Source organism: Alligator mississippiensis, chromosome 16 (assembly GCF_030867095.1).
Source record: "Alligator mississippiensis isolate rAllMis1 chromosome 16, rAllMis1, whole genome shotgun sequence".
NCBI lineage: Eukaryota > Metazoa > Chordata > Crocodylia > Alligatoridae > Alligator > Alligator mississippiensis.
Window position 1 is genome coordinate 6735382 of NC_081839.1, and position 27613 is coordinate 6762994.

Consider the following 27613-nt stretch of genomic DNA (forward strand, 5'->3'; position numbering starts at 1 on the left):
GACAATAAGCTGAATATGAGCCAACAGTGCACCCTTGTTGCCAAGAAGGCTAATAGCATCCTGGGTTATTAGTAGGAGTGTTGCCAGCAGATCAAGGGAAGTTTTTATTCCTCTGTTCAGCACTAGTGAGGCCACATCTGGAGTCCTGTGTCCAGTTTTGGGCCCCCACTACAGAAAGGATGCAGAAAAACTGGAGAGGTCAGTGAAAATGGTTCGGGGTTGGGGGACGTGATTTCTGAGGAGTGGCTGAGGGAACTGGGCTGATTTAGTCTGGAGAAAAGTTGACTGAGAGGGGATTTTTAATAGCAGCCTTCACCTACCTGAAGCGGGGTTCAAAAGAGGATGGAGCTGGGCTGTTCTCAGTGGGGGCAGATGACAGAACAAGGAGCAGTGGGCTGAAGTTGCAGCAAGGGAAGTTTAGGTTAGACATTAGGAAACATTTTGTCACGAGGGTAATAAAGCACTGGAACAGGGTATTCAGAGAGGTTGTGGAATCTTTATCCCTGGAGGTTTTTAATGCCCGTCTCAACAAAGCCTTGGCTGGGATGATCTAGTTGGAGCTGGTCCTGCTTTGAGCAGAGGGTTGGATTAGATGACTTCTTGAAGTCCTTTCCAACCTGAATTTTCTATGATTCTATGAAAATCACGGACACAAGACGTCCAGTGAGGAACCTTCCAATGCACTAGACATCAGCTACATTTTGCTTCTGCCCAACTCAATGAGAGGGTCAATAGGAAGAGAACCACGCTTCCTGGCAGCTGATGGTATAAGAAATGTGCCCCGAGGTAGGAGGATACAGCTGTGGTGTTCAACGCTGCTGATCTCCATCCTCTAGAACAGCAGACCCAACTCAGAGAAGTCCTTATCCCAGTCTGGATGTCGCCAACCCTGTGCGCTCCCCTCCCACACACCAGAGCCCAATCCCAAAGACATGTTCAGGTCCATGTCAGGGGTGAAATGCGTCTTCTCATAATATTCAGTTCTCTTTAAAGATCTCAAAGAGGGATGGCAACTATCCCAATAATAAAGTTTTCTGGTTTTATTTTACCAGGAGGAGTTACAGGTCAAGGTCAGAGCGACAGGGACCATGTGGTGTTTGAGCGTGCATTCTGCCTGGCTCAGAGAGAGATGCAAGGGAGCGGTTCATTTATGTTGATGTCTTTAGTTCTCTCTCTCTCTATTTTCCCTAGGTACGGTGTCTTATTGAATAGTCTTTCAGAGCTAATGAAATCCCACTTGACACCATTTTCACTAGCGCCGGTGTGTTTTGGGGTATTGTCATATCCTGTTCTTCTTAAGCCCTGATGCTGTAACCCGTAGGCCTACATACTCTTCCGCAAATGGGAAAAGTAACCCACTGGGTCCTAGAGTCTGACATTATCTCAGATCTAGATCTTCCCAGTTGATTCTTTGGAGTCAGGCCACAGCTGTTGACTGTACCCCCATGTCATCCTGTCTCCGAACAGAAGCTCTCTACCCTTCGGCTTGTAGAAGACGAGGGCAGAATCCCTGGTACACTCCAAATTATTTCTGCTGCCCTGGCTAGATTCAAATTCCAGGTGTTTTTCATTGCAATCATAGCTTCAGTGAATTGGGTCCATGGCAGGGACCAAGGTGCATGGAGCAATCAGCCTCTGCTTCCTTATGCATTCAAAGCTTTTGGGCAAGTGCAAAACTGGAAGAAGAAAAGAGTAATGCTGGTATTTTTCTCCACTTGAATTTATTGATTTTGAGGATACAAGAAAAATAGCAGCAGATGATGAAGAGTTCACTTTCATTAGTTTAATTTCCTCCCTTTTTTGCTGAGATTTATTTTGCAGCTAGCATTTGAGGTTGTTTTTGGAAACAACATCTGTATCCAGCGCTCTTCCTTGGACGGGGGGAGCTGGCTTCGTGGTGTGGCGCATCTGCCATAGAACTGGTTCTCAAAGGAGTCGGATGCACAACCCGCTGAAAGCGTTGGGAGCTCGTCCATTAATTTCAAGAGGGTCAGGTGCAAACTCCAGCTGTGTTGCTGCTTCTGCTGTGGTGCTTCTTTTGGTAGCAATTGCCCTGCATCCTTGCTATCATTGTGTCTAGGGCTTTCTTAAGGACTGTCAGAGGCCTTTTATTCTTTAGAAGACATTATAGACACCCCAAAACCTTGACTGTCCTTTTCTTTCTGGCCTTCCTTGTCAGGAAAACTTCACAGAATGCTAGAATTAGACAGCGGGGAAGCACAGACAGCCAGAGCCCAGCCCATAATGATGCCAGGCCAGAGCTTTGGGCTCTGCAAGCACTATAAGGGGTAATGAATTGAGCTTGCTGCCTCCCCACAAAGGGGACAAAAACCTGGACCCCACATTGCCAACCCTTCAGGGTTGCCCTGGATGCAATCTCCAGGAATTAGCTATAAATCTCCAGGAGACTGCTGAGAGTCACCCAGGAGATAAGTGATAGGGCGCTCATTAAAATAAATATTAAATGTTGAATCCAATTTAGACGGTAGTCCAATGGGTTTTTAAAATGTAGTTGTAATGTGCATTGGGTTTTTGGTTGTAGCCGTGTTGGTCTAAGGGCATAGGCAGGTGAGGCTCTTTGTGTAGATGTGTTATCTTTGATTAGACCAGATAAGTAGTTGGAAAAAAAGTTCTTGGCAAGGTTTCGGGTGCAGTCGCCCTTCTTCAGGTCGCAGACCAGCAGAGACTCTCTAGGCCTGAAGAAGGGTGACTGCACCCAAGAGCTTGCCAAGAACTTTTTTCCAACTACTCAGTTGGTCAAATTAAAGATATCACATCTACCCAAAGAACCTTGCCTGCCATAGTTATGTGCATTTGCCTTCGCGATGTAAAGTCATTAATGTCATTGGGTCATGTGATAAGACTTCCTGGAATAGATTTGGACAGGGGCCTGGCTGGGATTACATGGCCCCAGGTTTGGTGACCCTTTTCTTGCCTGCCAGGGTAGGGGGTCGGACCAGATGGCCCACTGGGGCCCCTGCCGACCCTAGAATCTATGAATCTGTGAACCTAAGAGTTGACAACCCTACACAAGGGCATGGCCCAAGTGCCAAGGCCATTGTATTGCAGCAAGTTTTGTCTCACCTTGATTCACTGATCCTATCCTAAGGTCGCCCTTCACCGTTGCAAGAGCAACAGGTAGACAGTGAAGATCAAAACTGGGCAGGGAGGTGTCTGTAAGAAGGGCTCTGTTTTGGATATGGTCTTCCACACGAACAGCATAAATGGACCAAGCTGCAGCTATACAACACTGTAAAGGCCAGGCTTGCTGGAGCGTGGTTTGCCATGTTAAAGCAAAGCACTGGATGTTTCTGGACCGTGGCAGTGCTGTCGGGTATGTAGATGTCCCTCTCACAGACCTTGAAGGGCACGTAGCTCTGTGCACGTGGTTACGTGGTCTATTCTACTGCTCCTCTCTTGGACAGCCAGGGAACAGGGCCTCCCAGTGCTCTTGGAAGAGGTCCGTTACTTTGCAAAGCCCACTGCACCTAGGTTTATACAGCCCCGCTCCTTATTTTGCATGTGATAGGAGGGAAGGATGCTTTCTGCTGCCAAGGCATGTCCTTGCCCTGAACTGGTGCTGTTATGTTGACTTGGAAAGGAGACAAGTCATGTAGGCAAACACCTTCTTATGACCTAAGCTGTGAGTCTTTCTCTCCACCCTTCTGTCTCTCACCAAATCACTGACAGATACTGTCTCTCCCATCACAAAACAGGAATTGATCCCTGGACCTTACTCCTAATGCACTGCTGCCAGTTCCCTCTTAAGGGAACAATAAATCAGTCTCAATGTGTCCAGGCTAAATTCTTTCTGACAATGACAAATGGCTAGGGAGTGAGGAATGAGGCAGGGGATTCAAGCCGTGGGTTTTAGCAGCCAAGCCAGCCCCTTCCACGGTTCACTGAGCCCAGTCTTTAAAGGTACTTAGGACAAAAAAATGGGACAAGTGAATAGCACAGCCCCAGAAAAGAAGTTCTGCTGCTGCCCATCCTTAATGGCATATTTAACTCTATATAGGTTAAGGAAAGAGACTTCTTCAGAACACAAGCTAGACATCCCAGACTTAAAGTGATTCATTAAGCAGACAGAGAATTGTATCTATCCCCATATGCATCTGTGGAGATCAAAGGAGATATGCACAGTTTTTCATTAAATCTCCTGTGCACCTCGATTTACCTGTTTGAGTGTCCTGCCTGATTGCATGGAGAACAAGGAAGCTCCTGGGCAAAGCAAACAGGAAACCAGCTCCTAACAGAGGTATGATATCTCTAGAGCAGGGGTGGGCAAAATAAGGCCCGTGGGCCGGATGTGGCCTGCCAGCCCATTCTATCCGGCCCGCGGGGCCCCTAAAAAATTAGAAAATGAATAATTATCTGCCTCTGGCTGCCTGTCATGCGGCCCTTGATGGCTTGCCAAAACTCAGTAAGCTGCCCTCTGCCCAAAATAATTGCCCGCCCCTGCTCTAGAGTCAAGACCAAGGGTCCTTAAGTCAGGGAAGGGTGGCACCTTACAGACTAACTAATTCAGAGAGGCAGGTGGGTTAAGCAGACTTAGGTGCTTGGGTCTGACCATCTTGATCATTTTGATAAACCTGTCTGGCCAATTAAGACACACCAATACAAAATTGCAGCTCCCCAACTTTGTCCTGTGTGTCACACGTACCCTAAATCAGGGCTACACTTGTCAAACGGCCTCAGTGCATTTCCTTTAATTAAGCCAACAGCCCCAGCTGGGCAGACTCCAGCCCTTGGCAATGGGAGCAGATTCATTACTGTTCAAACCAGCTCTGACTCCAGCCAGTAGCAGCTGTTCTGCTAGGAAGAGAGCTGAAGATGCTCTGGTTTGTCGGCTCGGTGAGCGTGGGAGAAGGACGGGGGGGGCCTCGCCTGCATGCACCCAGCACTAGGGATCAAAGCTCCAGGGACGCTCTCACACTGGCTGAAATCAAGAGTGGCTCCAATGACGATACACTGGTGTAAACTGGATCAGAATCAGCCCCTGGCAGAAAGCACTCGGGGGAATGGAGATCGTGGTCGAAAACAATATCTTTGAAGGAGGATTTGCTCTGACAGAAGGATGTTGTGGTCAGACATTGTTTTCTGACACATTGAAAGAGGTATACCTAGTGTTATATTCAGCATGCCGTTTTCTAGGTCAGGACTTGGACAGACGGTGGGTGAAGATTATTGGAAGGACAAGCCTGGAGGCGGAGAGCCAGAGAGAACCACATCAGCTATCTGTTTCCCACAGCCTCCATAGAAATCCCCTTCAGAGAGAAGCCCTGCTTTTCCCTCCCCATCAGGGGACCTGAAGAAGGGTCCTGGGACACAGTGCTCATATTCACACACAAGCTTTCTGCCCGCCGCACTGACCTAGGTGCATGGAGAGGATCACCCAGCAAGCAACGGGCAGAGCCAGCCCAATACAACGTCACCTGAATGGCATTGCTACAGAGCAGGAGCCCACGCACAACCACAGCGGTAGTCTGCAGCCTGCAGCCACAGCTGACTTCAGACGGAGCTTAGTTTCCAGGTGGATCGTATTGGTCTCCTCACCCCGTGTGGGTCCTGACCCTGCCAGCCAGTTCAGATTCAAAACAGCCCTGGGGTCTGGGCCTGTCCATACCCCTGCCTGGTTGCAGGCACTATTTGCTGCAGGTCCATACAGCTCCGGCTTGCAGAACATCCCAACCCAGCTATTGCTGTGGCCTGAGCTCAGCTCAGCCTGTTTCCTTATTGAACAGAAGTGGCATCACCTTTTCATCAGCTCTGGCTTGCACAATAGCGCTCAGATGCACATTCGCAGCATGGTGGTCCCCTGCACGCCGGCTGTTTCACAGCAGCAGGGCTCCAGCACAGGCCTCCCACCTGTGTCCTCTACCCCGCATCTCCAGACATATTCAAATAAAGTTCAAGAAGAGGAACTGCTTGAAAAGCAATGAAATGTCAGCTTCCTCTTCCCTCCTGAAGAGCAGTCAGGCCCTGTGTAAGAGCACCCTAGAGCCCGAGCCACGAGGGGATGGCATGCACCTGAAACTCTTCCTTTACAGCTGAGCTGGGCAAATTCTCCAGGTTTGGCATCTAGGTTCCCTTTGAATTAAATGCCAGAAGGATAGATGCTGCGTACACGTGCATGTGCCCTTTGTGGGACGCAGCTGCCAACTGGTGCCTCTGCTCACCGGAGGAGGAGGGGGGAGGTAGATGCTTTTTCTCTAGGAGATTGCAGCTGTGCACAACAGCACCTGCTACCACGTGACCTGCCAAGGCTCACGTGGCTCAGCCAGGCAGGAGATATTATGTGACTGCTCTAAACCAATTGCAGCCGAGGGTCACAGCTGGACGTCCAAATATTTACCAGCACTCCCCAGAATAGGGAAAAAGCCTTAATTGAATAAATGTGAACAACAAATAAATGAGGCAGTTTCTATCGGCTCATAAACATTCTGCCGGCAGAGAAGGAGATTAAATCGAATCCACCTCAAATTATTATCGTAGAAAGCATCAGGGGACCAATGAAGCCTGCAGACTTCACGATCCACCCACAGCATTCAACAGGAACAGCTGAAAACGCTCCCAGGCGCGATGGGAGTTGGCACGGAGGTAACTGAGGAATACCGTGAAATATTTATGAGCGACCTACAGTGGATGGGAGTCAGGCAACCTGGATTCACTTCTGTGCTGGGAGATGCCTCGCTTTGTGATCCTGGGCAAGTCACCTCACTTCTCTTTGCCTCCGGTTTCCCTCTTTTGGCAAAGGAGTTTGAAAGCTCCTGACAAAAGGGGCTGAGCAATAGCCAAGTGCCGTTATATTGCAGGGATCCTGCTTTGAGAAGCTCAAGGGTTGGACCAGATCAAACAGGGCACGTCTACACGTTTATTAATGCGCATTAGATACTGCACAATTTGCTTAGTACTTGCTTAATAAAATACCAGCAAAATGCACGGTACCTAGAGTTACTGCACAGTAGTGCCAGCACATGGTTATTTAGTGAGATTTACTGTGCATTAGCCTAATAACACTGCGCAGTAGGCTGTTAGCATGGTTTGTGCTGTGATGTGCTACTGCACACTAATGCGCAGTAAGTGTCTCGTGTAGACGCACCCACTGTGTTGGGTTTTTTAATTTTTTTCCATGCTGATAGCCTAACGCACACATGTCCACTCCACCCTTGCTGTAAATTTTGGGACCAGCCTGAGCGCTAGCTATAAGGAAAGAGGTGGTGTGGTGGTGACCCACTGAGATGACCTCTGCAGGGACAAGGGACCCCTGAACAGTAGCGTCCTCAAGCCCAAAGGGTTCTCTGCTTCAATCCAGGTCACATCCACCAGACATTGTGGTGGATCCTAATCTTCCCCTCCCAAAGCCTTGTCAGCGCTGATCGCAAGCTCCCAAGGCGCAGCAGCCGGAGGGTGCTCCATACTCAAGCACCTCATTAGTAGAGTCAAGTGAGGCTGAATAATGCAGAGGCCAAGGAAGCCAAGCTCTCAGCCAGAAACATCTTGTAACAAGACATCCTGTGAGGGGCACACGGAGACCCTGTATTGTCGACAGCTGGAAAAGTCTATCAAGAGAGTCAGGAAGAATGGAGCCAGGATCTTGTTACATGAACAACAATAACGCCCAATTGTGGCACTGCAGAAAGGCGGAGGCTGGCCCTGCCCCAGTGCCCTAGAAAGCACTGTGAAACATTAATGCTATAATAATAAGGGTCTGGATTCAATAGCAGGTACCAAGTACACAACAGGTTACATAATAGCTTGCAGAGATGACTGCTCTCTCTGGCGAGGGGAGGGCAGGCGCCGCTCTGAAGGAATGTTATTCCTGGCTTTCTGCGTTGGGCCTGCTCTGCAAAGCCCCCTGCATTCCCACACCTCACCCATGCCATCCTAACCTCCGCGATCCCACCAGAGCTGATGATTCCTGCTTCTAGGTGGGTTTTAATGATTTCAGACCTCAGTAACGTGGATGCTTCCACTTGCAGTGCTAGTGGAAACTAGCAGAGGGGCCTAGGAAAGCTGATGATGTCCGCTGAGGATCTGTTGCTCTTCTGGGGGAAGAGCCAATCCAGCACAAGTTGACTTCTTCTTTGTTTCGGACCTTGCATGCCTGCCTTGAGTAGCTCAGTGGCTGGTGCACGATGGCTTTGCAAGGATGGGAGAGGATGTGTTCGATGGGCCCAGCATCGCTGTTGAACACAGAGATAAACCCTGCCCTGAGATCTTTGCTCAGGGATCAGGAAGCTCAAACTTATTTATGTGGGCTGAAGAAACCTGGTTGAAGAGAGACAACACAGGATTTTGCTACGTGCATGCAGTCAGCGCCACTGTATGTGTCTGCATGTCCCTAACTTGTCCCCTGTGACCAAAGGCATGGACTTGGGGTGTAGCCTTGGCTAAGCCATATCAGGCTGGCATGAGAAACAAGCTTTCTGCTGTCCACCCCCATACAGCCACATCAGCTGCTCCTGCACCCACTATGTGGTGTGGGCAAGGATAGAGGGGGAAACATTAACAAACCAAACAGCGACCCCCCCCCCCACCCAGATATTTGTATTTATGGGCATTTGTACACGACACGGCGTTGGATCCTCATTCATTTATCATAGCAAAGTTTTACCGAGCTCGACCGAACAAGTCCCGTGACCCCCCAAGAGCTCTGTATGACTGATGCTGAAGTCCTCAGCAGGAAGAGCAAAATGGAGAGTAGGTGGGGGGAGGCTTTTATCTTCCAGGCCAAATCTGGAGAGGAGAGCTGCATCGGGAGAGACTGGGGAAGCAATGAGAGCTCCGACTGCGTTGCCTCCCAAACAATACCTGCTTACAATGTCTGCACTTTCCAGCTTGTCTCATAGGCATAATGTGACCTTTCCACCACCACCGAGCTGGAAGAGGGGTTGTGCAACTGAAGGGACCCCAGGGGCTAATCTCACCCGGCAGGCTCAGGAGCTGGCAAAGACAGAGGGTCTGGATTGATCTCCGTATGGCAAAGCTCTCCATGGAAACATTGAGAGGCAGCAGGAAGAAAAGGCTGTTAGGTTAGCAGCCCCTTCCATTGCCCCTCGGGCTCCCAGATACGATTTCCCTGGGCTTTAAAGAAGGGGCCGTTGCTGAAAGGGGAGAGGGGAGGCACACGTGAGCCCACCCTTTGCACTTTCATTCTTATCCAATTCAGTCACATCTCCAAGCAGACCTCCTCCCCGCATCCCAGCCTGTGCAGCTGGGCCGTACACCCCATCACAGCCCCTCGTGCCACACTTATAACACGGTGGAGTTACCCCAACCCACGTCCAGACTCTCTGACCTTACCAATGATGCTGGGGGCCCAGTTTGACATATCTTAAAGAGCCTGGATTTCAGAGGCCGAGTGCTGCGAGCCTTTGTGGAGGCTGAGGGTGTTGAGCTGGGCACCCAATGTCATCTCAGAGACTCTTGGCATGGGGGCAGGAACAGTCCCCTTGATGACCATAAACTTCTGTCCCTGAAAGACGTGTCCCACCAGCGAGGCTGCTTTAAGGGGGACCTAGAACAGACATAGCCCTGGAGAGTTTTCTCATGTGCACTTCTGCTTCTTCTGGGTGTAAGATGAAAGCCTCAACATTTGTGTCATTTGACTGTTTTAAATGAAAAGGGGGTTTTCTGCCTTTGCTTATATTTTCACTAGAAAAACTGGGAACTAGATAGCATTATAACAGGCCTGGAAGTGAGACTGAACTAATTGCAAGGGGAAAGGGATTTATTTAAATAGCTTAAAGCTCTTTAATATTTTCTTTGTCTTTCCTCAGCAGCCAGTTTGAATCGATGTAAATCAGGCAGCTCTGGGCTTTCAAAAACCCTGCAGCTGGCTACCGGCAACTTTCAGCTCCTAGATTCTCATAATAACCCGATGTTCTGCATCATCACCAGAAATACTTTTGATTCATCCTGGTGGGAGAGCAAAAGAAAGCCTTAAGTTATCACATCACTGATTTTTTTCCCATGGCACAACAGGAGGAGTCTTGCTTTTGAAGGCTAAAAGGGTCTGACCTCATGCCTTGAACTTCTTCCAGTCATTCTGTTTGAACTAGAATGACCTACCGAGGGCGCTTGTACACGTGACAAAAAGACTGGAAGTGCTAGGGCAGGGGTCAGCAACCCCCGGCATGCGTGTCAAGCATGGCATGCAAGGCCACTTTGCTCGGCACACCACCACCAGCCCAAGCTCTAAGCAGCTGCTGCCAGCCACGGAGCTCAGGCTGCTCCCAGCAGGCGGCAGGAAGGCTGCAAGCTGCTCCATGGGCCGACTGCAGCCGGGAGGCTGCAAACAGCTGCTCTGGGCATGTCAGCACTCCAGCACCTTCCAAGGTAGACATCACGGGTTTTTTGGCACTCCGGCCAAATAACATTGCCTACCCCTGTGCTAGGGGATTCTGCACACCCCTGGGGGAGTTATCCCAGAGGTCAGCAGCTTCCTAACCTCTTGCATCACTAGCAATAAATAAAGGAAAAGGTTGCAAGCTGTCCAGGGAAGCCCCACCCTGCTCAGGACATGGAAAGTCTTTTCCTCTCTCATTTGAGAGGAAGGAGACCCCAGTGACTAGAGCACTGACCTTAGTATTGGGAAACCTGGGTTCACATCCTGGCTATGTTGCGAATTCCTGAATGAACCTGGGCAAGTTACTTTACCCTCCTGTGCCTTGGTTTCCCTGTAAAGTGAGGCTTTTAGCCCTTTCCTCTTTCATGGAGGTGCTGCAAGGGGAAGCCCATTTAAACTTTTCAAGCTATAAGGTGACCACAGTAATAGGCGACATAAATTAATGCTTACACAGTAGGGCTGTGCGAAGCTTTAGGTGGTGATTCGATTCGGAGGAAATTTGGCCTGAGTCGGTGGCCGAATCTCCAAATCCAAATTGAACCAATAAAGAGGTCTGAATGGATTCGAAGCTCTCCGAAGCTGGAGGAAGCTGCAGCAGCCAAACCTGCGAATCAGATTCAGACAAATCAATTCGGAACAGTGATTCGAATCACCGAATCAAATCGCTGTCCCCCGAGTTGGTCGAATCCAAAGCGAATACTAGCCACTTCGCAGAGGCCTGTTACACAGTATTAATGCATTAATCAGTGTATACAGATGTGCTTGTCTGGCATTCTCTAAGCAATAAATATCTCCCCTAACAGTATCAGCCTGGATGGATGCTGTGGGAGATGGCAGGAACTGATTACACAGATCCCTTTTCGTATTAAACTTCTGGACTTTGCAGTGTCTGGGAGACCGGTCCTGAAGCCCCTGATTCTATTTTGACTCCTTTCTTGGCTTTAGCAGGAAACATCAAGATCAAGAGCTGCGCCAGCCTTCGACACACAGCTCTGCAATCTGAATTTTCAAATCCCTAACCTCCCTAACCTCCCCCAGACAGTTTTTCCAGAGCCCAACTCCCAGCAAGGCACCTATACCAGCAGTTAGATGGTCAAGACACCCCAGCACCAGGGGTGCTGAGCTGCTGTGACAACCTGAGAAGAAGTGTCACCCAGCTGAGTGCTGCCGAGCGTTGGAAAACCCAGCCTCTTGCATGCAAATTGCACTGCAGGTCTTACACATTTACTTCTCAAACTATGCCTTGCTGTGCCCACGGATGGATGGAAAATCACCAAGATCAAAGCATATGAAGCTGGATACGGGTAATTAGCTATGAGATTTTCTGCAGTCTATACCCATTAGGACAAAACATGAGTCAGATGGAAACAGGGTTTGGAAGATATATTATGATCACGATGAATAATCATTCATTATTCCTATTGTTATTATTATTAATCTAGGCATTTCGGTAGTATCCATCACTGTTGCATCCAGGAAGCTTGTTGCCTTTGTTTCAAAAGGATTGGGTTTTTGCAGAAGATAAAAGAGAGTGTGCTCCTATATATCATTGAGGCACATTCTAGGTTTGGGTGACAGGCTTCCTTTGCACATACTTCTATGCTGACAGTAATGTGACAGGCTGGCGAGACACACAGAGGGAGATTTTAGCTGTGAAAAAGTCTTTGCTCTGCTCTGCTCTGCTGCCAGGGACTGTTCCCGTGCTTTCTAACACATGCATTGTGCCTGTCAGGGGAGGATTCCCCTGGCTCCCATTTCAAATGAGCCCTTTTTTCTGCGATTCCCTCAAGACTGATAATCCCCTCTCTGGCGAGCCCAGGGAAAGAGCTGAGCCTTGTACCAAGCCCTGCTATAATCATCAGAAGCGTAATACTTTGTCCTTCGCTCAGGACCTTCATTCAAGGAGCTCATAATGTCTTAGGAACAAGAATGAATTAAGCTCCCCAACCCACCTGCGAAGCAGGGAAATATTATCCGGTGTCTGTAGACACAAAAAACCAGTTCTCGTGACTTGATCGAGGCCACATGGTGGGAGAGAGGCAGATCCCAGTCCTAATGCCCAGGCTCTGGCTTTCACTTCAAATGACCAAGGACTAAGGCTTTCACTGCTGTGTCACCAGCCAAAACAAGTGGAGAATTAGCCCCAGCACCTCTCTTGGAAACCTACAGCAGCAAAGAAAAAGAGGGAGAGAAGTACTGTAACATGGGGAATGCAGAGGAGTGGTCTGATGGGAAGATGCTTTTGTGGACTATGCAATGGCGATGCCCTTAGTAACGGGTGGATCCAGACATTGCACTGGGACGGGGGGAGTTAGAGTAGGTCCCTGAGTGCCGTGACCGTGCTGCATGGGGTGTTCAGCACGGCGCTGCATAGCGCCACAGGGGCATTCATGGGTGACGGGCCCTCGCCCCCGTCCCCATTGCATCTGTCCTTCCATAGTAGCATGTGAGCACTTCAGACCCTGGGCTCTGGTCTGGCAGTGACTGGACTCTCCAAAGCAAAGGCTAATTGTGTGTTATAGGCCTGGTTCTGGTTTCCTTTCTAACTGCACAGACTCACCCGAAATCACTCCCCTGTCACCCTGTGCCTTTTAATGCACTCAGTGGTGGTTATGGGGCAAGACTTACAGCAGAGCTGATGCTTAGATGATCTGGAGATTTTTCCTCTGAAATGGGTTCCCCATTTGCATACTCCATAACAGCACGCTCTGGCGTCCACAGGACTCCTTTGTCCTCGTGCAAGGTGGTGGGGTACGGTGCTATCTTTATTATTGCTTACTTTGGAATAGTACATGTAAGGCACCCACCAGCCCCTGCCCTGGGGACTGTGGTGACCCTTTGTGAGAGGCACAGGGATAGTCGTGACACATAAGGCTGAAGAGGAAACTGAGGCAGGGAACAGGGAAGTGACTTACCCACAGGCACATGTGAGGTCTATGCTGAGTTAGAAATGCAATCCAGGGTTCCTAATTGCCCATTCAAAAGCCCAGTCACTAGGCGCCGGCACGTCGCTCCTCTCCAGCATTGGAAACCCCTTATCTGAAACTCCTTGGCTAACCCCACACTGGCTCAAGCCACGTGGATACAGGGCGTATTTCGGATGTGCTCTGGACAGGGGCCAACTCCCCAGACTCTGGCCCTCAGCAGATTCCTAGGAAGAGCACAAAAGCCCTGAGCACGGTAATGGAGGTGGCGCCGGGCCCTGCTCTGGTGACCCGGAAAGCGCTGCTACATTAACCCGAAACATTGCTAATGGCAAAAGCTTTTCCTTTAACATCACAAGATTTTGCTTTTAAAAGAAACTACGCAGCAGTGTATGAGGTGACATCTAGAACCAGAAAACAAGCTTTAATGCTCCTGTTGAAACAACCAGCATCCCATGCTTGCACCTTCCTTGCCCTCTCCAGAGTGGAGCCAGTGGAGACAGGCTCCCTGGGGTAAGTGAGCCATCTGTGGTCTAAGTCTGTGTTTCCATGGGTCACCTCCGACTGCAAACTGTCTCTCTAGGCTGCTGCCATTTTGTCCTATAGCTTCCAGACTGGGCAGCACTATGGGTAGGGACAGACATTACATATAAAGTGCTTTAAGTGATCAGAAACGGGTTTAAACCTGTAACAGAACAGTTGTTCGGTGCACATAAACTGGTTTGAAAATGGTTGAAACCGGTTTGAGATAAACCTGGTTGAATGTACTATCAGACTTAACTGATTTGGGTCAAACCACTTTATGCAATGTCTGTCCCAGACCCCTATTGGTTTAAATTAAATTGGACTCCCCCAGCATCCTGGCATGCTCTCTGAGCTGGGCAGGGCTCTCTGCTCCACAGCAGAGCTGGCCCCTCCCCTCTGCTCCCTGGCTGGAGCTCGGCAGAGACTGCAGGCATCTGCCTGGCTTCCCCCTGCTCCCTACCTCCCCTCACCACTCCCTGCTAAGCAAGGATCTCCCATCCCCTCTGCCTTACACTGACACATCTCAACATTAGCTAGCAGACCACATGCTGGCTACAGTCCATGCTGTGGGAGCCCGGTCAAGGGAGACAGGACAGGCTTAGGGGGGCTCTTTGGAGCTAATCAACAGGTAGTTGGTAATGTCCGTCCTTCCTTGGAGCAAGTTGTTTAAGAAGAGCTAGAACTAACGAGAGATCCTTTTGTTTTGGTGATGGGGTGGTAAATGCGGTGTGAACCCCTCCTGGCTCCCTCACTGATCAGCCTGGGGCAGGGGGGGACCCCTCCCTAATCAGAGCCTCCTGCCAGGGCCTAGCCATGCTCCCCACCCCCCCTCAGCTCAGCACTGTAGTAGAGAAGGGGGGGCTGCTCTAGTGCCCCCAACCTTCTAGCCTGAGCCACTGCAGGCATGTGCCTGCATTTTTTTGGTCCAGAGGAGATATCTGTATGGTTACAAAATGATTAAGCCCAGCCAAGTTAGACTAACCTGCAAAGATTGAATCAATTCAGGCTCAGGCTTTTTGAATATCTGTCCCTAGCCTATGACTGTGGGGGGAAGAATTTGCTTCCAGTATAGCCTTCTGTTCCCTTGAGATACAGACAGGTTTATTGGCAGCAGGAGACACCCGGATCGGGGCAGAACAGTAGGCACAGTTTCTACTGTATGTAGCTAAGGCTTGATAATAAACATCTGAGTCCCAGACCTCCCTTGCAGCAGAAAGTGTGTGAGAGGGATGTGGGTGGGAGCAAAAAGGAGTTATGCTTGTTTAAAGTGATTGCACTTCCCTTGATTCAGCCTTGAAGCTGCCCTGAAGGCCCTGGGTGTTTCTGGGGAGCTCCCACTGCAATTGTTGCACTGCACCTATTCTGTGAATCGATTCCTTCTCCACTATTGCCTACCAGACCCAATGAAAACACATGGCACTGGCCTGAATTGGCTTTCCTAAACCACTAAGGAGTATCAGGGAGTGATTCCCACTGGCTCTCATTGGGAACAGGGTGCAGAGCATCCCTTGGCATCTCTGGGCTTTCCCAGCTCTGTGTCCTAAGCTCCCTGAGCCTCAGTTTTCCCACCTGTAAAGTGAAAATGAAAACAATTCTTCTCTACTACTCAGTTTACATTGTCTCTTCTTAAGGGTGAGGAATGTCTTGTCCTGCGTTCAAGGGATGCCCAGCATGACTTCAGGTTTGACAGTAACCCCCTACCCGCAAAGGTACACATCCAGCCCCTTTGCCAGTCAGTGTGTGTGCTGATTGCCTTGGCCACCAGTTTGCTTTGACCACTGGGTTTGGAAAAGGAACTTGCTTTGTTTCTATAGAGCCCCCCAGAGCCATTTGCAAAGGAGCCTCCTCTCTGCTGCCCGTCACAGACCTCACATACAAAGGGATCAAGTTGGAAAAGAATATTTTATTGATACACAAATGCCAGGACCGACAACCAAAGAGAAAAGGTGCATGTGAAGGAGGCAGGGTGCCCGCCCCCACAATACACACCAGCTTCTCCCAGGGCTTCTGAGCGGCTGTCTTCCTTCCTGTGCCTCAGCAACGCCAAGGGGAGAGGTGCGATTCCCCGCTACACAAGGCCACACCATTCACAGCACGGTTCATTCGCATGTGGCCTTTGACACACAGCTGAGCCTTTCTAATCTCTCAGCAGGGGCAGCAATGGGCACACATGCCAACCAGTTCATTATAGTGGTTGCGAATTTGAATGGAGCACTCACTTGAATGCACTTGCATTAGAGTCCGGAGGCCTGGCCGTGACATGGAAGTTGACAGCATTTGGAATAACGTCCCCGCACCTCCAGTTTTTGATAAGCCCTCTTCCCTGGAGCTGCTTTGCAGCATCAATGGAGGGTGAAATGCATGGACTTGAGCAGCTTGAGCTGGGCGAAGCGCTTCTTCAGGATCCTTTGGAGCAAGTTCCTCTGGGGCTTTCTGCCCCGGAGCTCGGGACTGGAGGTGCTTCTCTGACAGCCCGACTCAAAGGACGCGGGCTTCCTCTTACCCTCCACCCTCTCTGCCTCTCTGCTCCCCAACACACCTATGGCCTCTTTGCTTCTTATGGGACTGGAACGTCTTTGTGGTAAGAGGGGCCTGGCTGGGTGGTCAGTGCCCTGGCTCCCGTTGCTGCCTCTGCAGCTGGTCTGCTGGGCATGGTGCTGCTGCCAGTCTCTTAAGCAGCTGGCCACTCGAGAGCAACCGTCTGTCGGGGCCGTGGGCATCTTGGGGTTTCTCCAGCTTCTCGGCTTCTCAGGGGCAGGAGGTTTCATGCCAGGACACTTGGGAGAAGCAAAGTCCAAGTGGAAAAACAAAGCCTCCTCATTGGTGACCTGGGGGCTTTCCCCCAGGGTGACGAAGCCATACGGGGTGGTGATCTTGGGCAAGTGGGGCAGGGATAGGGCTGCCCGGGTGACAGGGTCTGAAATCTCCTCCACCTTGACAGCCAGCTCCAGGCTGGAGCAGGATAGGAGGGAGCAGGGCAGAGCATGAGCCTTCTTCCCCGTGGGGTCTGAGCTGCTTCTCCGGGCCTTCCTCTCGGGCTGCCCCTGCGTCTGCGGCTTCACCTTGCTGAAGAGTCTGTGGCCTTCCTGGATGTCCAGCGAGGGGATGATGAACTGCGGGATGCGGTCGGGGGTCACCATGTACTTGAAGATGTCTCGGGAAGCCTTGGCAGGGGGAGAGTTGCAGCCGGGTCTCACGTGCGCCCAGAGTGACATCTCCGGGCAGACAGCGCGCTGGCTTCTTGCCTCTGCGGTGCCCTGGAGTCAGGCCCTCCGGTCCCCTCCTGCTCTCCAGAGCAGCCGCCTCGTATTTATACTCTCCACTCAGCCCCGATTGCTCTGCGCGCGGTGACGCTCTGTGATGACTCCTGCCAGACAGCCAGGGCTGCACCTGCTCTCTCCGGACCCGAGATGATGCATCATCTGCCTGTACAAAGGGGAGGCAGCTGGAGCAGGCAGGAGAGGAGGGGAGCTCATCCCTACGCCTCCGCGCTGCCTGCCTCTTCTGTGTGCAGCACAGACGAGGACCACTTGAGCAGATGGGCTCCCGTCACCGCCGGGGAAATAGCAAGGCGCTGGCGGGGCTGCCAGTCCCTGGGGCTGTGGAGCACAGGCAGGCAGAGAGCACTTTGCAGCCGCCTGCAAAGAGGGAGAAAGGACGAATCGATCGAGCGGTGGCCTTTCAGGGGTGAGTCACTGCTCCTTAGGTGCAGGGTGTTGTGGGAGCAGGAGCCGTGCACGCTAGGGGAGGGATTTTTCTAAAATGGCTCTTTCTGAGACCTCTTTGTCTCTCTCTCCCTCCCGTTCAGCGTCCGGTGCCTCCATGCAGGGCTAAGGAACAGGCTTGAGCATCCCTGAAACCAGCAGAGCCAATGTCCACAAAGTGCCCGGGGGAGGCAGGGGGGCAGCCGCTCAGTCACAGCCTTGTGCTCCCACAGGTGCAGAAACCAAGCGTGCCCCGGCACAGACCTGGAAATCAAAGGGGCTTTGTCTTTTATTCTTCTCTCTCCACACCGAGGCAGGCACAGAGACACAGAATTGGACTGTGTCTATGGAGAGAGTTTGCTCCTGACGCCTGGACTTATGGCAGGTGCCTCAAGGCTGCTTTACATCTGTTCCTGCACTGGAAACAATGCGCAGAAAGGGCAATCTCGACTTCAGCCCCTGCTGCAGCCCTGGCCCATGGTCCCACAGTGGTAGACAGACCTGCCTGCTGCTCATGCGCCTTCCAGCCTCTCCCCTCTAGGGCAGCTGGTGCTTTCCAGCAGGTTTAAGCCCTGATCCTGCACTGATAGAGTGGGGGGAGTTTTGCCATTGATTTCAATGGGAACAGGAGCAGAAGCAGGCCTTGGTCTGGGGCCCTGGGCCTTTTGGGATGAAATAATAAAGGCCCCAAATCTGTGGCTGGCTCATGTGCACGTTAGCACTGAACCAGCTTGAAGTCTGAGTAAATTCAATGACCATGGAGCAAAATCTGCCCCTTCCCTTCTATGCACTCCAGCTCCAGCTGGCACTAGGACAGCAGAAATGATCCTGTGGGGACAGTTGTCACCGGGGGTGTCCCCAGGTCACTTTGCAGCTTGGCCGCTTGTGTCTCTGAAGTGCTGCGCCGGAGCCGGCTGCACAGCACGGCAAACTCCAGCAAGCAGCCAGGCTCGTGGGCATTGGCCTCACCCTTTCCAAGTTTCCCTCAACCCCCTCCTCCCCTCACCCCCCAGGCTGCGGTGCCTGGCTGGAGAGAGCCTGGGGGTGCCATTCTCTTGGATGAATGGAAGGAAAGGTGCTCTTCTTATCCCCTCCTGGGGCTCTCTCAATAGTCCCAGCTTGAAATCCATGTTAAATGAAGTGGAACCGAGACATGATCTCGGCACCAGGGTTGGCTGGCGAAATGGCCCATGTTATGTTCACCAGTCCACAGAGCCATTCCCAGGCCTCCTCCTGATCTCTGGGTTTAGGCCAGCTGCAAAACGGTGCCAGCGAGCCTTGTGCATCATTGCAAAGGATCAGCCCTGAGAGCTCGGGACTGCAGGGAGGGAGGAGGACTCGGCCTGAAGCCCAGGACCCAAATGTAAGGGGCATATGCAGCGCAGGGATAAACCCTCCCCGGCGTCAAAGAGCTGGGGAAACAGAGAGCTGCAGGCAGCATTTGAGAGGAGCCTCTTGGGCTGTCGAGGTGGCTAACTGAGCACAGCGGAGGCATCCGGGAACCAGAGCGGCTCCTCTCCCGTTCTCAGTGCTGGCTATAATGAATAGCAGCCCCACCTCCCTGCAGCTGTGGTTGCTCTCACTGGCACTGCAGCAGGGGTGGGCAAAATGGCAGATCCAGGTTGGTGCCTGGACTTCATTTCCCAGCAGCCCCTGCCTGCGTTTCTGCAGCTGGTTTCCATGTATACCCCAGCAGCAGTGGGACTGGGGGGGGCACACGGGTTTCCATGGAGACCAGCCCCAGCAGCACTGGCAGGGCGCCCAGCTGGGCAAGGAGCTGCTCCGGGTCGGGGCTGGGATTTTGCAGTGGTGACAGCATGATCTGGAGCTGGGGCAGAGCTGCCCAGGGCACGTGAGCAGCAGATCTCGACCACGCCCCAGAGCAGCTCCCTGCCTAGCCTCTGACCCTGCCAGCACGGCTGGGGCCGGTCTCCTTGGAAACCCCTGCCTTGCACTGTCACAGCCCTGCCGCTGCTGGGATCTCCATGAAAACCAGCCACAGCAACGTGGGCAGGGGCTCCTGGGAAATGGAGTCTGCCATGATCCCTATCGTGGGACTTTGCCCGCCTCTGGACTACAGCATCACAGAGTGATCTGGGAATTGAGAGGGGCGGATCGTCTGGGGGACCTCTGCGTTGTCACCACGCAGGCTGGGACAGGGCTTGGGCTTCCTCAAGGACATGGCTCTTATTCATATCAGCCATGGATCGGTCAGCCCCAATCCCTCGGCGGGTGCCACTAAGCAAATGCTCAAGGAAGCCGGGGCAGAATGGAGCTCAGGTCCTACCGTGCAGGGGCCTCATGAATTCATATCCCCCGCCACCCTGCTGCCGCAGCAAGTCAGCCTGCAAGAACCAGGGGTTGCATTGCTAAAAACATTTGGGCCCCCAAAGGTGCAAACTGTAAATCCCACTTGGGACCTGGCTGCATCTTCAGGCATCCAAATACTTCTGAAAATCTGGGCCCAGTTCTCTGGCATTTAAGGTCTTTTGCAGTTCCTTATGCCAGCAATAAAGAGAGATAAAAGCCCCCCACAGCCCCAGGCTAGCCCTACATGCCACCTGCACTCTGGTAAAGGCAGCTGCCCAAGTGCCGAGCGGTCCGGCCCAAAGCACATCCCCAGGAGAGCCAAGCTCTACACTGAATTATTCCCCACTAAGCAACAGCTCTAGGATTGCATCCTAATCTGGGAAACTCTTATTTTACAACCAGAATGAGGCTGCAAGAAAAGGTCACGCTGATTAATTAAGTCTGGCAGCTCCTTAACATAATGAGCAGCAGCTGGATCAGAGCCTATAAGTAACTAAAGTGCTGGGGTTGGGCTCAGTCAGGTTTCTGTCCAGCCCAGTCTGCTCTTCACCATGGAGCAGCAGCAAGCCAGTCCTGTAGCCCCATGTACCAGCCCTGGGGCAAAAGGGGTCTGTTGTGTGATGGGGGGAGGCTCTGTGGGATCTTCCCACTACAGGTGAGGCCTGCCCCTCTGACTGTGCTTCCCCTTTGTGTTTAGGAGATGGTAGTCAAGCCGGCAGGCTCTGAAGGCTTGCTCGGGAGGTTCTTCCAGCAGGCTGCTCAGCTGGGACTTGGCAGGTCCCTGGTAAGTAAATCCCATCCTTCCTGCACCCCCCTTTACTGCTGGGGTGGGGATTGGGGTTGCTAGGCAGTGTAATTAGTGCAACTATAATAACTAATCTAGCTCTAACCTAGCCAGCCTGGGTGCCAGCAGCAATGAAATGTCCTGTGACAGAAGGACACTAGCAATTCCAGGGGCTTCACATTGTTTAGCTGGCATCTTGGCTAGTTGGCTAGTCTAATGCCAAGTGTGACATTCCTGTGCATACACTCCTGGTGTGTCGCCAGCAATTTAAGACTCCCCTACACTTCTTTCCTGCGTGGGTGTTCAGTAGAGCTTGGATGCAAGACATGTCAAGCTCCAGCTTCTTCTGATCTAAAGGAACAGTTGGTTGCAGCAGTAGGTTGTTATCCTCTGTAGTGCAAGCACTTAAAGTGGGGACAAGCTCATGCAATTTGCTGAGGACTGGCTCTGGAGGGTTGGGGATCAGGATTACTGGGTTCTCTTCTTGGCTCAGGGACCAATGTGGGCCAGTGGGGTACAAGTATGGCAGCCAGGCATGTGGATTTGTCACCTCTGTGCTTGAAGTTCATGTGGATGAGACCGATGCATGTTGGAAGCCAGTGGTCCACTCCCAGCTCTGAACTGCATTGAAACACACCCCTGCATCCTGTAGCATGGGGAGGCTTGGGTGTGACGACCAGGTTGCGTGCTCCCCTAGCTCCCAGCCAGCTCACTTTCCCCCTGAGACGGTGGCTTGTCTGTTGGTGGTGTTTATCTAGCTGCGATCTGGGCTAGCAAATGCACGAACGCTATGCAAAGGGGATGTGTGGCACAATTGCCTAGCCCCCACCTTGGGCTTTGTTTTACTTGGCCTGGCAGTGCTGTTCCTGCTGCTCTGAGCAGCATGTACTGCACTTCCATACACGCCCAGAAATCATGCGCTTGGACTGATTTAAAAATAACCTCTTGCATTGAATCTGTTCAAACTGTACTTTGGAGGGAACAGTTACAACAGTGCTCCCATTGAGATCTACTAGCACCTGTGCTACTTTTAGACTAAAAATGCTGCCTGGAGCAGTGGTACAGAACGCACCGGGACCTGGCATCGGTGTGACCACAGGGTTGCTGGCTGGGCCACCCCAGGAATTGTGCATGGCGTATAGATGGTCCCCCCCCCCCCAAATCCCCTTGCTGCCAGGACTTGAGTCAGTGTTGCCTGAGCCCATCAGCCCCCAGTGACCAGCTCTACCCTCTCCTCTGTAGTGTTTCCAGCTGCCTGGCGTGCATGGGGGCAGTTGCTAATGGATTAAGCACCAGCATGGGCTTTGATGGAACAAGTCCCTGAGGAATGGCTGGTCTTGAGTAGCAAGTGGGTAGAAAGCAGGGCACTGCTGGGGGTGGCACTAAGGGGGTGCCCTAGTGAAACCACAAGGACACTTTCAAGAAACATTTGGACATTTATTGTGCTGGGATCCTCTGACCCTAGCTGACTCCCTGCCCCTTGGAGCTGCCGCCTTTGATCCTGCTTTGCAGGGTCTCTGTCCCACCTATGCTGGGTTGGCCTTTAAAGGTGCCCAAGTGGTTTAAGAGTACAAACCCCTCCAACATCCCTGGGATGCATGCATCTTGGGGCAGAGCTGTGCTAGGAAGTGTTGCCAGGGCAGCTCTATGAGCTAAAGATGGCTGTTTCAGAGCTAGCTTTAAAAAAAAAAAAAAAAAAAAAAAAAGCCCTATAAGATGCAGTTACACAGATGAAATAGCTTCATTCTGGTACAAGCTGCTCTGTCCCAGGTGGGTTGGGCTGGTGTAACCCCAGCAGCAGAATTTTCCTAGGACAGATCAAACCATGGGCATTTCTGGAAATCCCATCCAAGTGCTGTCCTCTGTGCTTGGTCCTTTACTTCTTGCCACGAGGCCAATGAGCAGGTTCAGTTTTGTGCTAACCGGTAGAGGGCAAGAAAACAGCAAGCTGTCCCCAGGGTCTGAACGAGGGAATTTGTTCTTGGGTATATTTTGTCTAAAGTAGACAGAAGACATAGATACTTCCTCATCCTTTGAGAAACCAGCCTTTCTTGGAGGATAAACTGCAGAAGCCATTGCACTTCACAAACTGATCTCCTCTAGCAGCAAGTGTCTCATGAAGTCAGCACTGGTGATTGCTCACGCTGACCCTATTGTGCCTTAGTGTGATAATGAAGGGACGAGAGGGGAAAAGTCCAAGGCACTTGTTGTACTCCCAACCCGGCCACTTGTTGGGTGCAAGTCGATCGCTGTGTCCTGTACAGTGCTCCTCAGCTGTGAAAGGGGCTTTGCAGTTGGGACGTTCAGGTTTTCTCTTCGTCGAGTGCTTGGATCTCGCGTGAGTAAGATTAGAGCTGGACCTGGTGGCTGTATTTCTACCAGGCTGGAGAAGGAACAGGTAAAGTTTCCTTCAAGGATTGCAAATGGCTTGATGTCCAAAACCTTCCTGACCCGTCTGACTCTTCTTAGCTCCAGCTCCTGCAGAAGATGTTTGCCTGGGCTGGATTCTCGATCCCTGTGGAGACCATTGGGAGCGGAGACCCTCCTGCCTCCTCTCCCAGCAGACCAGTGCGGCATGCCAAGAAGCGTCTTGGGAGATTGGCCTGCTTCCTGTTCGCCATCGTGCCCTGCAGGCTCCAGAACGCCCTTGGCTACCTGCCCCCGGGCAGCTTGGGTCAGAGCGATATTCCCGAGGGTAAAATCTGCCTGCAGTCTATGGCTGGGGTGTGGGTGGGCCCCCACCCTGAGTGCAGGTCAGCGTGACCTTGTCCTACCGCAGGCCCAGTCCTGGGCCATGAGCATGTGTTCTGTCTGCTGCTGGACCACATGCCAATACAGCAAGGAAAGCTAAAGCTGAATGGCCAGCAGGGTTTGGGGATGTCTGAGCATCTTGCATTAAGTCCATCAGGACCACCGAGTGGTGGCGAAGCCTTTAGCGGTCACCCATTGTCTTGACCTCCCATCATCACGCAGCTGCAGCTGGCAGCAGCAAGCTGGCCTACAAGCCATCTGGCAAATCGTTTCTACCCTGGAAGCCATCTGGGTTTTGTCCCTGTCCTTAAGGAGAGGAGATGCATGCAGTGGGACCTGTTGTTGCCATGGGGGGGGGGGGGGTTGCATGGATATGAACCCTGCCTTCTGTGGTCTTTGCAGAAATCCGAAAAACTCCAGTCAAGCCATGTGGCAAAGGAAGCAAGAGAAAACAAGACGATGTAGCTCTAGAAGACCAACAGTCCTGGGTGGAGGTGTTACAGGAAGAGCTGCCAGAGCAGGATGACCCCAACGATGCTACCTACGAGGTAAGCACTGACTGCTTTGCAGAAAGTCCTGTATACCAGGTTAGCCAGAGCCATGGCACAATCCCAGTGCAGTGGCAACATGGCTCTGCTTGGTCATGAAGCTCTTGGATGTGTCCTAAACACGGAGACCTCCTCCTTCACCTTCTTTCCCCCCCCCCCCACCCCCCCAAAATGGTCTGCTGCCACTGAGATCCTTGCGAGGTCCCTTCCATCCCCCAGTGAGTCAACAGATGGACTTGGTTTATCAGCCTGCTCCATCCATCCTGGGATGGCAAATGGCCTCCTCAATGCTGAAGGCTTCTGCCTTCTCTCTTTGCAGCCTCATGTGGTAATGTGGTCCTCCTTGTGCCACAAATGAGAAGAGGGGTGACCCCTTCAAAGCTGGGATCCTACCAGGCAGCATGGCCTCTTGCTGCCTTTATGGCACATCTGTAAAATGCTGCATTTGGCAATGGATATGGAGCTGCTGGGCACCTCCAGGATGTGATGAATCCATGGCCTTTCACCAGGGAGGGGACCTTTGGATGGCATAAAAGGCAACCGAGCACCCTAGTCCCACAAAGCCAAAGGGCCCTGGGTGTCCAGCTGCCCTCTGTACCTTTTGGAGGCCTCCCCTAGCCCCTTGGAGGAGTCTGTCCCCTTTGCTTCCCACTGTAGCTGGAACCAGAGCTTGTCTTCTCACCAGAGCTGGCCGCCTTCCCTTTTCCAGCCAAGCAAATCTGAGACTGACAGTGAGGAATACAGGTCCCAAAACGAAACGGAGACGGACCTGGAGTTCGAGGAGCAGGATGGGGTTGTCGTGCTGAAGGAATCTCCCAATCCACAGGTAGTGGCGCCTGCACAACCAGGCCACGGGGCACATACAATTGGGCCACACAGCTGCTCCCAAGCTAGTCGTCACATGCTGCCAGGTTAACCAGTGGTGGTTTGGCACGGCTGTAGCTCGGCCATTGCCTGTGTGACTGTGGGAGCATGTGAAGCCAAGCATGGACCTTGGCTTCATTGGGGCTGGTCCCTAATGTCATTACCTGCTGCCCTACATGAACACAGCAAGAGGGTCCTGGGCCTTGGGTGGCTGCAACGGCTTGGGTCTCTGCAGTGGGTGGGCTGTCTTTCTAACCTTTGACTGACACTTTATGGTGGATTTAGTCCAACCCCAGAAGCACTGCCCAGTGCAGATAGCGTTGCCTGGTTCTCTGGGCAAGCTCAGCACCGAACTGAAGCCTGAGTGTGTGTCCTTGACTCTGCAGGTGAATCGGAAAGGAGAGAACGTGCAGGCCACAGCGACCGGTGGGGATGTCCCAGAGAAGCCAGCTATGCCAACCCATGGGGAGGAGGCCTCTGAGAAGCAGGCTGTTGCTAATGGTGGTGATGAGGTTGCCCAGGAGCAACAGGCTGCAGCAAGCAGTGGTGGCAGCTGTGCTCAAGAGCAGTGGGCTCACGCAAGTGGTTACAGTGACAGTCAAGAGCAGTGGGTTGAACTGAGCGGTAAGGATGACTTCCCCCTAAAATGAATCCGCTCTGCTCCCTGGGACAAGAGATGCAACAGGCAGTCTGCCCGCAAGGGGTGCAGCCATTGGCATGTCATCTAGGAAGCAGGTGTTCCAGTACCCTGAGGCCTCTGACACGTCCTTCTCCCTTCCCCTGGCTGCCTGTCAATGCAAGTGTGTGCTTTCAGGCTGCACTCTTTCTGGGTCCTAGATTCCCACCAGTGGAAACTGTTCTTGTGGTTACTTGAGCCACTGCATTGCTAGAGTGAGACCAGGCAGCTGCTGCTGGGAAGCTGGCTGCAGTGCCCCATGGCAGCAGGTTTATTCTACCAGCCTTGCTCTTGGTTGCTCTGCATGGGTACATGCATGGGCAATGACGGGGTGGGCAGGCTCCAAGCTGCTAGTGACCAGGGGGGTGGTGTGAGCCCACATGGGTATTGGGTGGGAAGAGTAATTGGAGCAAAGCTGTAGTGAGGCAAACTGGAATTCCCTAATCCTAGTCTGCAGTTGAGTAGTTCTGACCTTGATAAATTCCCTTTGCCTCCTTGCTCTCATCTTTCCCCCCTGGGTTCATACTGGTCCTTAGACATTTGACCTCCATCCCAGTAGAGGCTAATGCAAAATACATGGCCAGCAGGCCTTGAAGGGACAACAGGAAAACTGTAGCCCACCCTCTTCTTGCAGAAGACTCTGACCTTCCAGGTTCTCCTTCCCAGACCACTAAAGCTGCTTTTCCCAGCAGATGGGCCTGGCCCTCCCCCCTCCCCAGGGTTTCCTGTTGAGTAGAAGAGGGAATCCATGATACTAGATGCAACCTATCAGCGCATATAACTGCCACCTGCAGACTTTGACTCCCCAAAAAGTTACTAGACCATGTGTGTCTTGCAAACATGGGGGTGTTAGGTGGCTTCCCCCAGGGGCCTCCCTCTTCTGCCTACTAACGCCATTAAGACCTAGGGGCTTTCTCTTCAGGAAAGCAATGGCTTATAGGTGCCTTTCTTAATGTGAAAGGACCTCAAGCTCCAGAACAGAAGCGGAGGTCTCCCTGGCCTTCGGGTACACTCCTCCTGCACTGGCGTTTGGAAACGCCTGACTTTAAAGGATTGTCAGATCTCGGGCACACACTTACTGCTGCCTGCACCTGCCTGGGTTGGATCCAAAGGGCTAGACCTACAGCACTGCTGGCTTATTAAACTTAAGTGCCCTCTAGTCCCCAAACATGGATCTGTGTCTTGCTGGTAACTTGTATGGGATCCAGCTACTTCCCTAAATGCTCCCTCCTCTCAATAGACATGCTCCAGAAGATGCAACCTATTACTAGGAACTGAAGAGCCAAACTTCCAGAGCATCCCGATTTCATACTGCAGGGCCTGGAATCTGACTTGAGCAATTACTACAAAAATCCTTGGTTGCACCCTGCAGGACAGCTCTTGGCACTGATTGCAGCCAGCAGGTGCACTGGAATAACTATTCTCCCTTCTTCTGTAGGATAAATGGGATGACTGCTCCCGGCCCACACCACTGTCCCCTGCTGTGGTTGTGATGCTGAATGCTCTTCTGGCTAATTCTGCCCACTCGGTCCTGGATGAACCTTCTGACAAACTCCACGTTCGTATTTTGAAATTGTTATAATAAAATATTTTTCATGTGAACCCAGAAGTCCTTGGTTCCTGGCTATCTCAGTCATACAGCAGGTGGCATGATGGAGTTGCGGCCAAGTCCTCGGGGCGTGCGGCTGGGCCTCTTGCAACTTTATGCCAGGGTCTCTAGATGATGAATGCACTACTGTTGTACCCCTCGGAAAACCTTGCTGTAGGAGCTGAGCACTTCAGTGTTTGAAAAGAGCATAGCAAGCTGTTTTCTGAGTCCCAGTGGAATAGCCTACTTCCTCCCTTGCCTGCCCTGGAAACTGGCCAGTGGATGGTGAAGGCTTTGCATATATGGTTATTTGAAAGCAGGGTGGGAAGGGACCTCATGAAGTCAAGGCAGGATCATCCCGGACTAAATCATTCCAGCCAAGGGTCTGTCCAACCTGCTCTTAAATTTGCATCTACCTCCTTGGAAGATTTTAAGGGGAGAAACAGGGCAGCAGCAGGTCTCGGTGGAGCAAGAGAAAGAGATGCTGTGTTGCATGAAGTCTCCAAGCTGGTGGGTCTCATTAAGTTCCAGTTCTGGGCACTGATGCAGGGGTTATGTGGTGAGGCTCTCTGGCTTTTGAGCAGCGGC

The 27613-nt window shown here is 52.0% G+C and overlaps 2 protein-coding genes across 6 annotated transcripts in view; one reads left to right on the top strand and one right to left on the bottom strand.

Moving 5' to 3' along the window:
• Positions 1 to 27039, top strand: part of LOC102569169 (uncharacterized) — a 233301-nt gene extending 206262 nt beyond the window's left edge. The window contains exons 1-7 of one of the 5 annotated variants that reach the window (XM_019489912.2): positions 17389 to 17487; positions 20512 to 20598; positions 23068 to 23293; positions 23752 to 23897; positions 24583 to 24723; positions 25148 to 25385; positions 26876 to 27039. In XM_019489912.2, coding sequence (XP_019345457.2) covers positions 20515 to 20598; positions 23068 to 23293; positions 23752 to 23897; positions 24583 to 24723; positions 25148 to 25385; positions 26876 to 26880 — 840 coding nt within the window. In that variant the 5' untranslated portion in view covers positions 17389 to 17487; positions 20512 to 20514 and the 3' untranslated portion in view covers positions 26881 to 27039. Of the gene's footprint in view, positions 1 to 17388; positions 17488 to 20316; positions 20423 to 20511; positions 20599 to 23067; positions 23294 to 23751; positions 23898 to 24582; positions 24724 to 25147; positions 25386 to 26875 lie in introns of those variants that run through there. The other 4 variants (XM_019489910.2, XM_019489909.2, XM_019489911.2 and 1 more) reach the window with 4 other exon arrangements.
• Positions 15690 to 17154, bottom strand: LOC109283704 (C2 calcium-dependent domain-containing protein 4A). The gene has a single exon (XM_019489913.2). It carries the CDS (start codon positions 17013 to 17015, stop codon positions 16143 to 16145), a length of 873 nt encoding a protein of 290 aa, XP_019345458.1. The 5' UTR covers positions 17016 to 17154; the 3' UTR covers positions 15690 to 16142.
• Positions 27040 to 27613: the final 574 nt, after the last annotated feature.

Bases quoted from the DNA above. Each gene is read 5' to 3' on its own strand.
- LOC109283704 (XM_019489913.2), bottom strand. From the start codon at position 17,015: ATGTCACTCTGGGCGCACGTGAGACCCGGCTGCAACTCTCCCCCTGCC.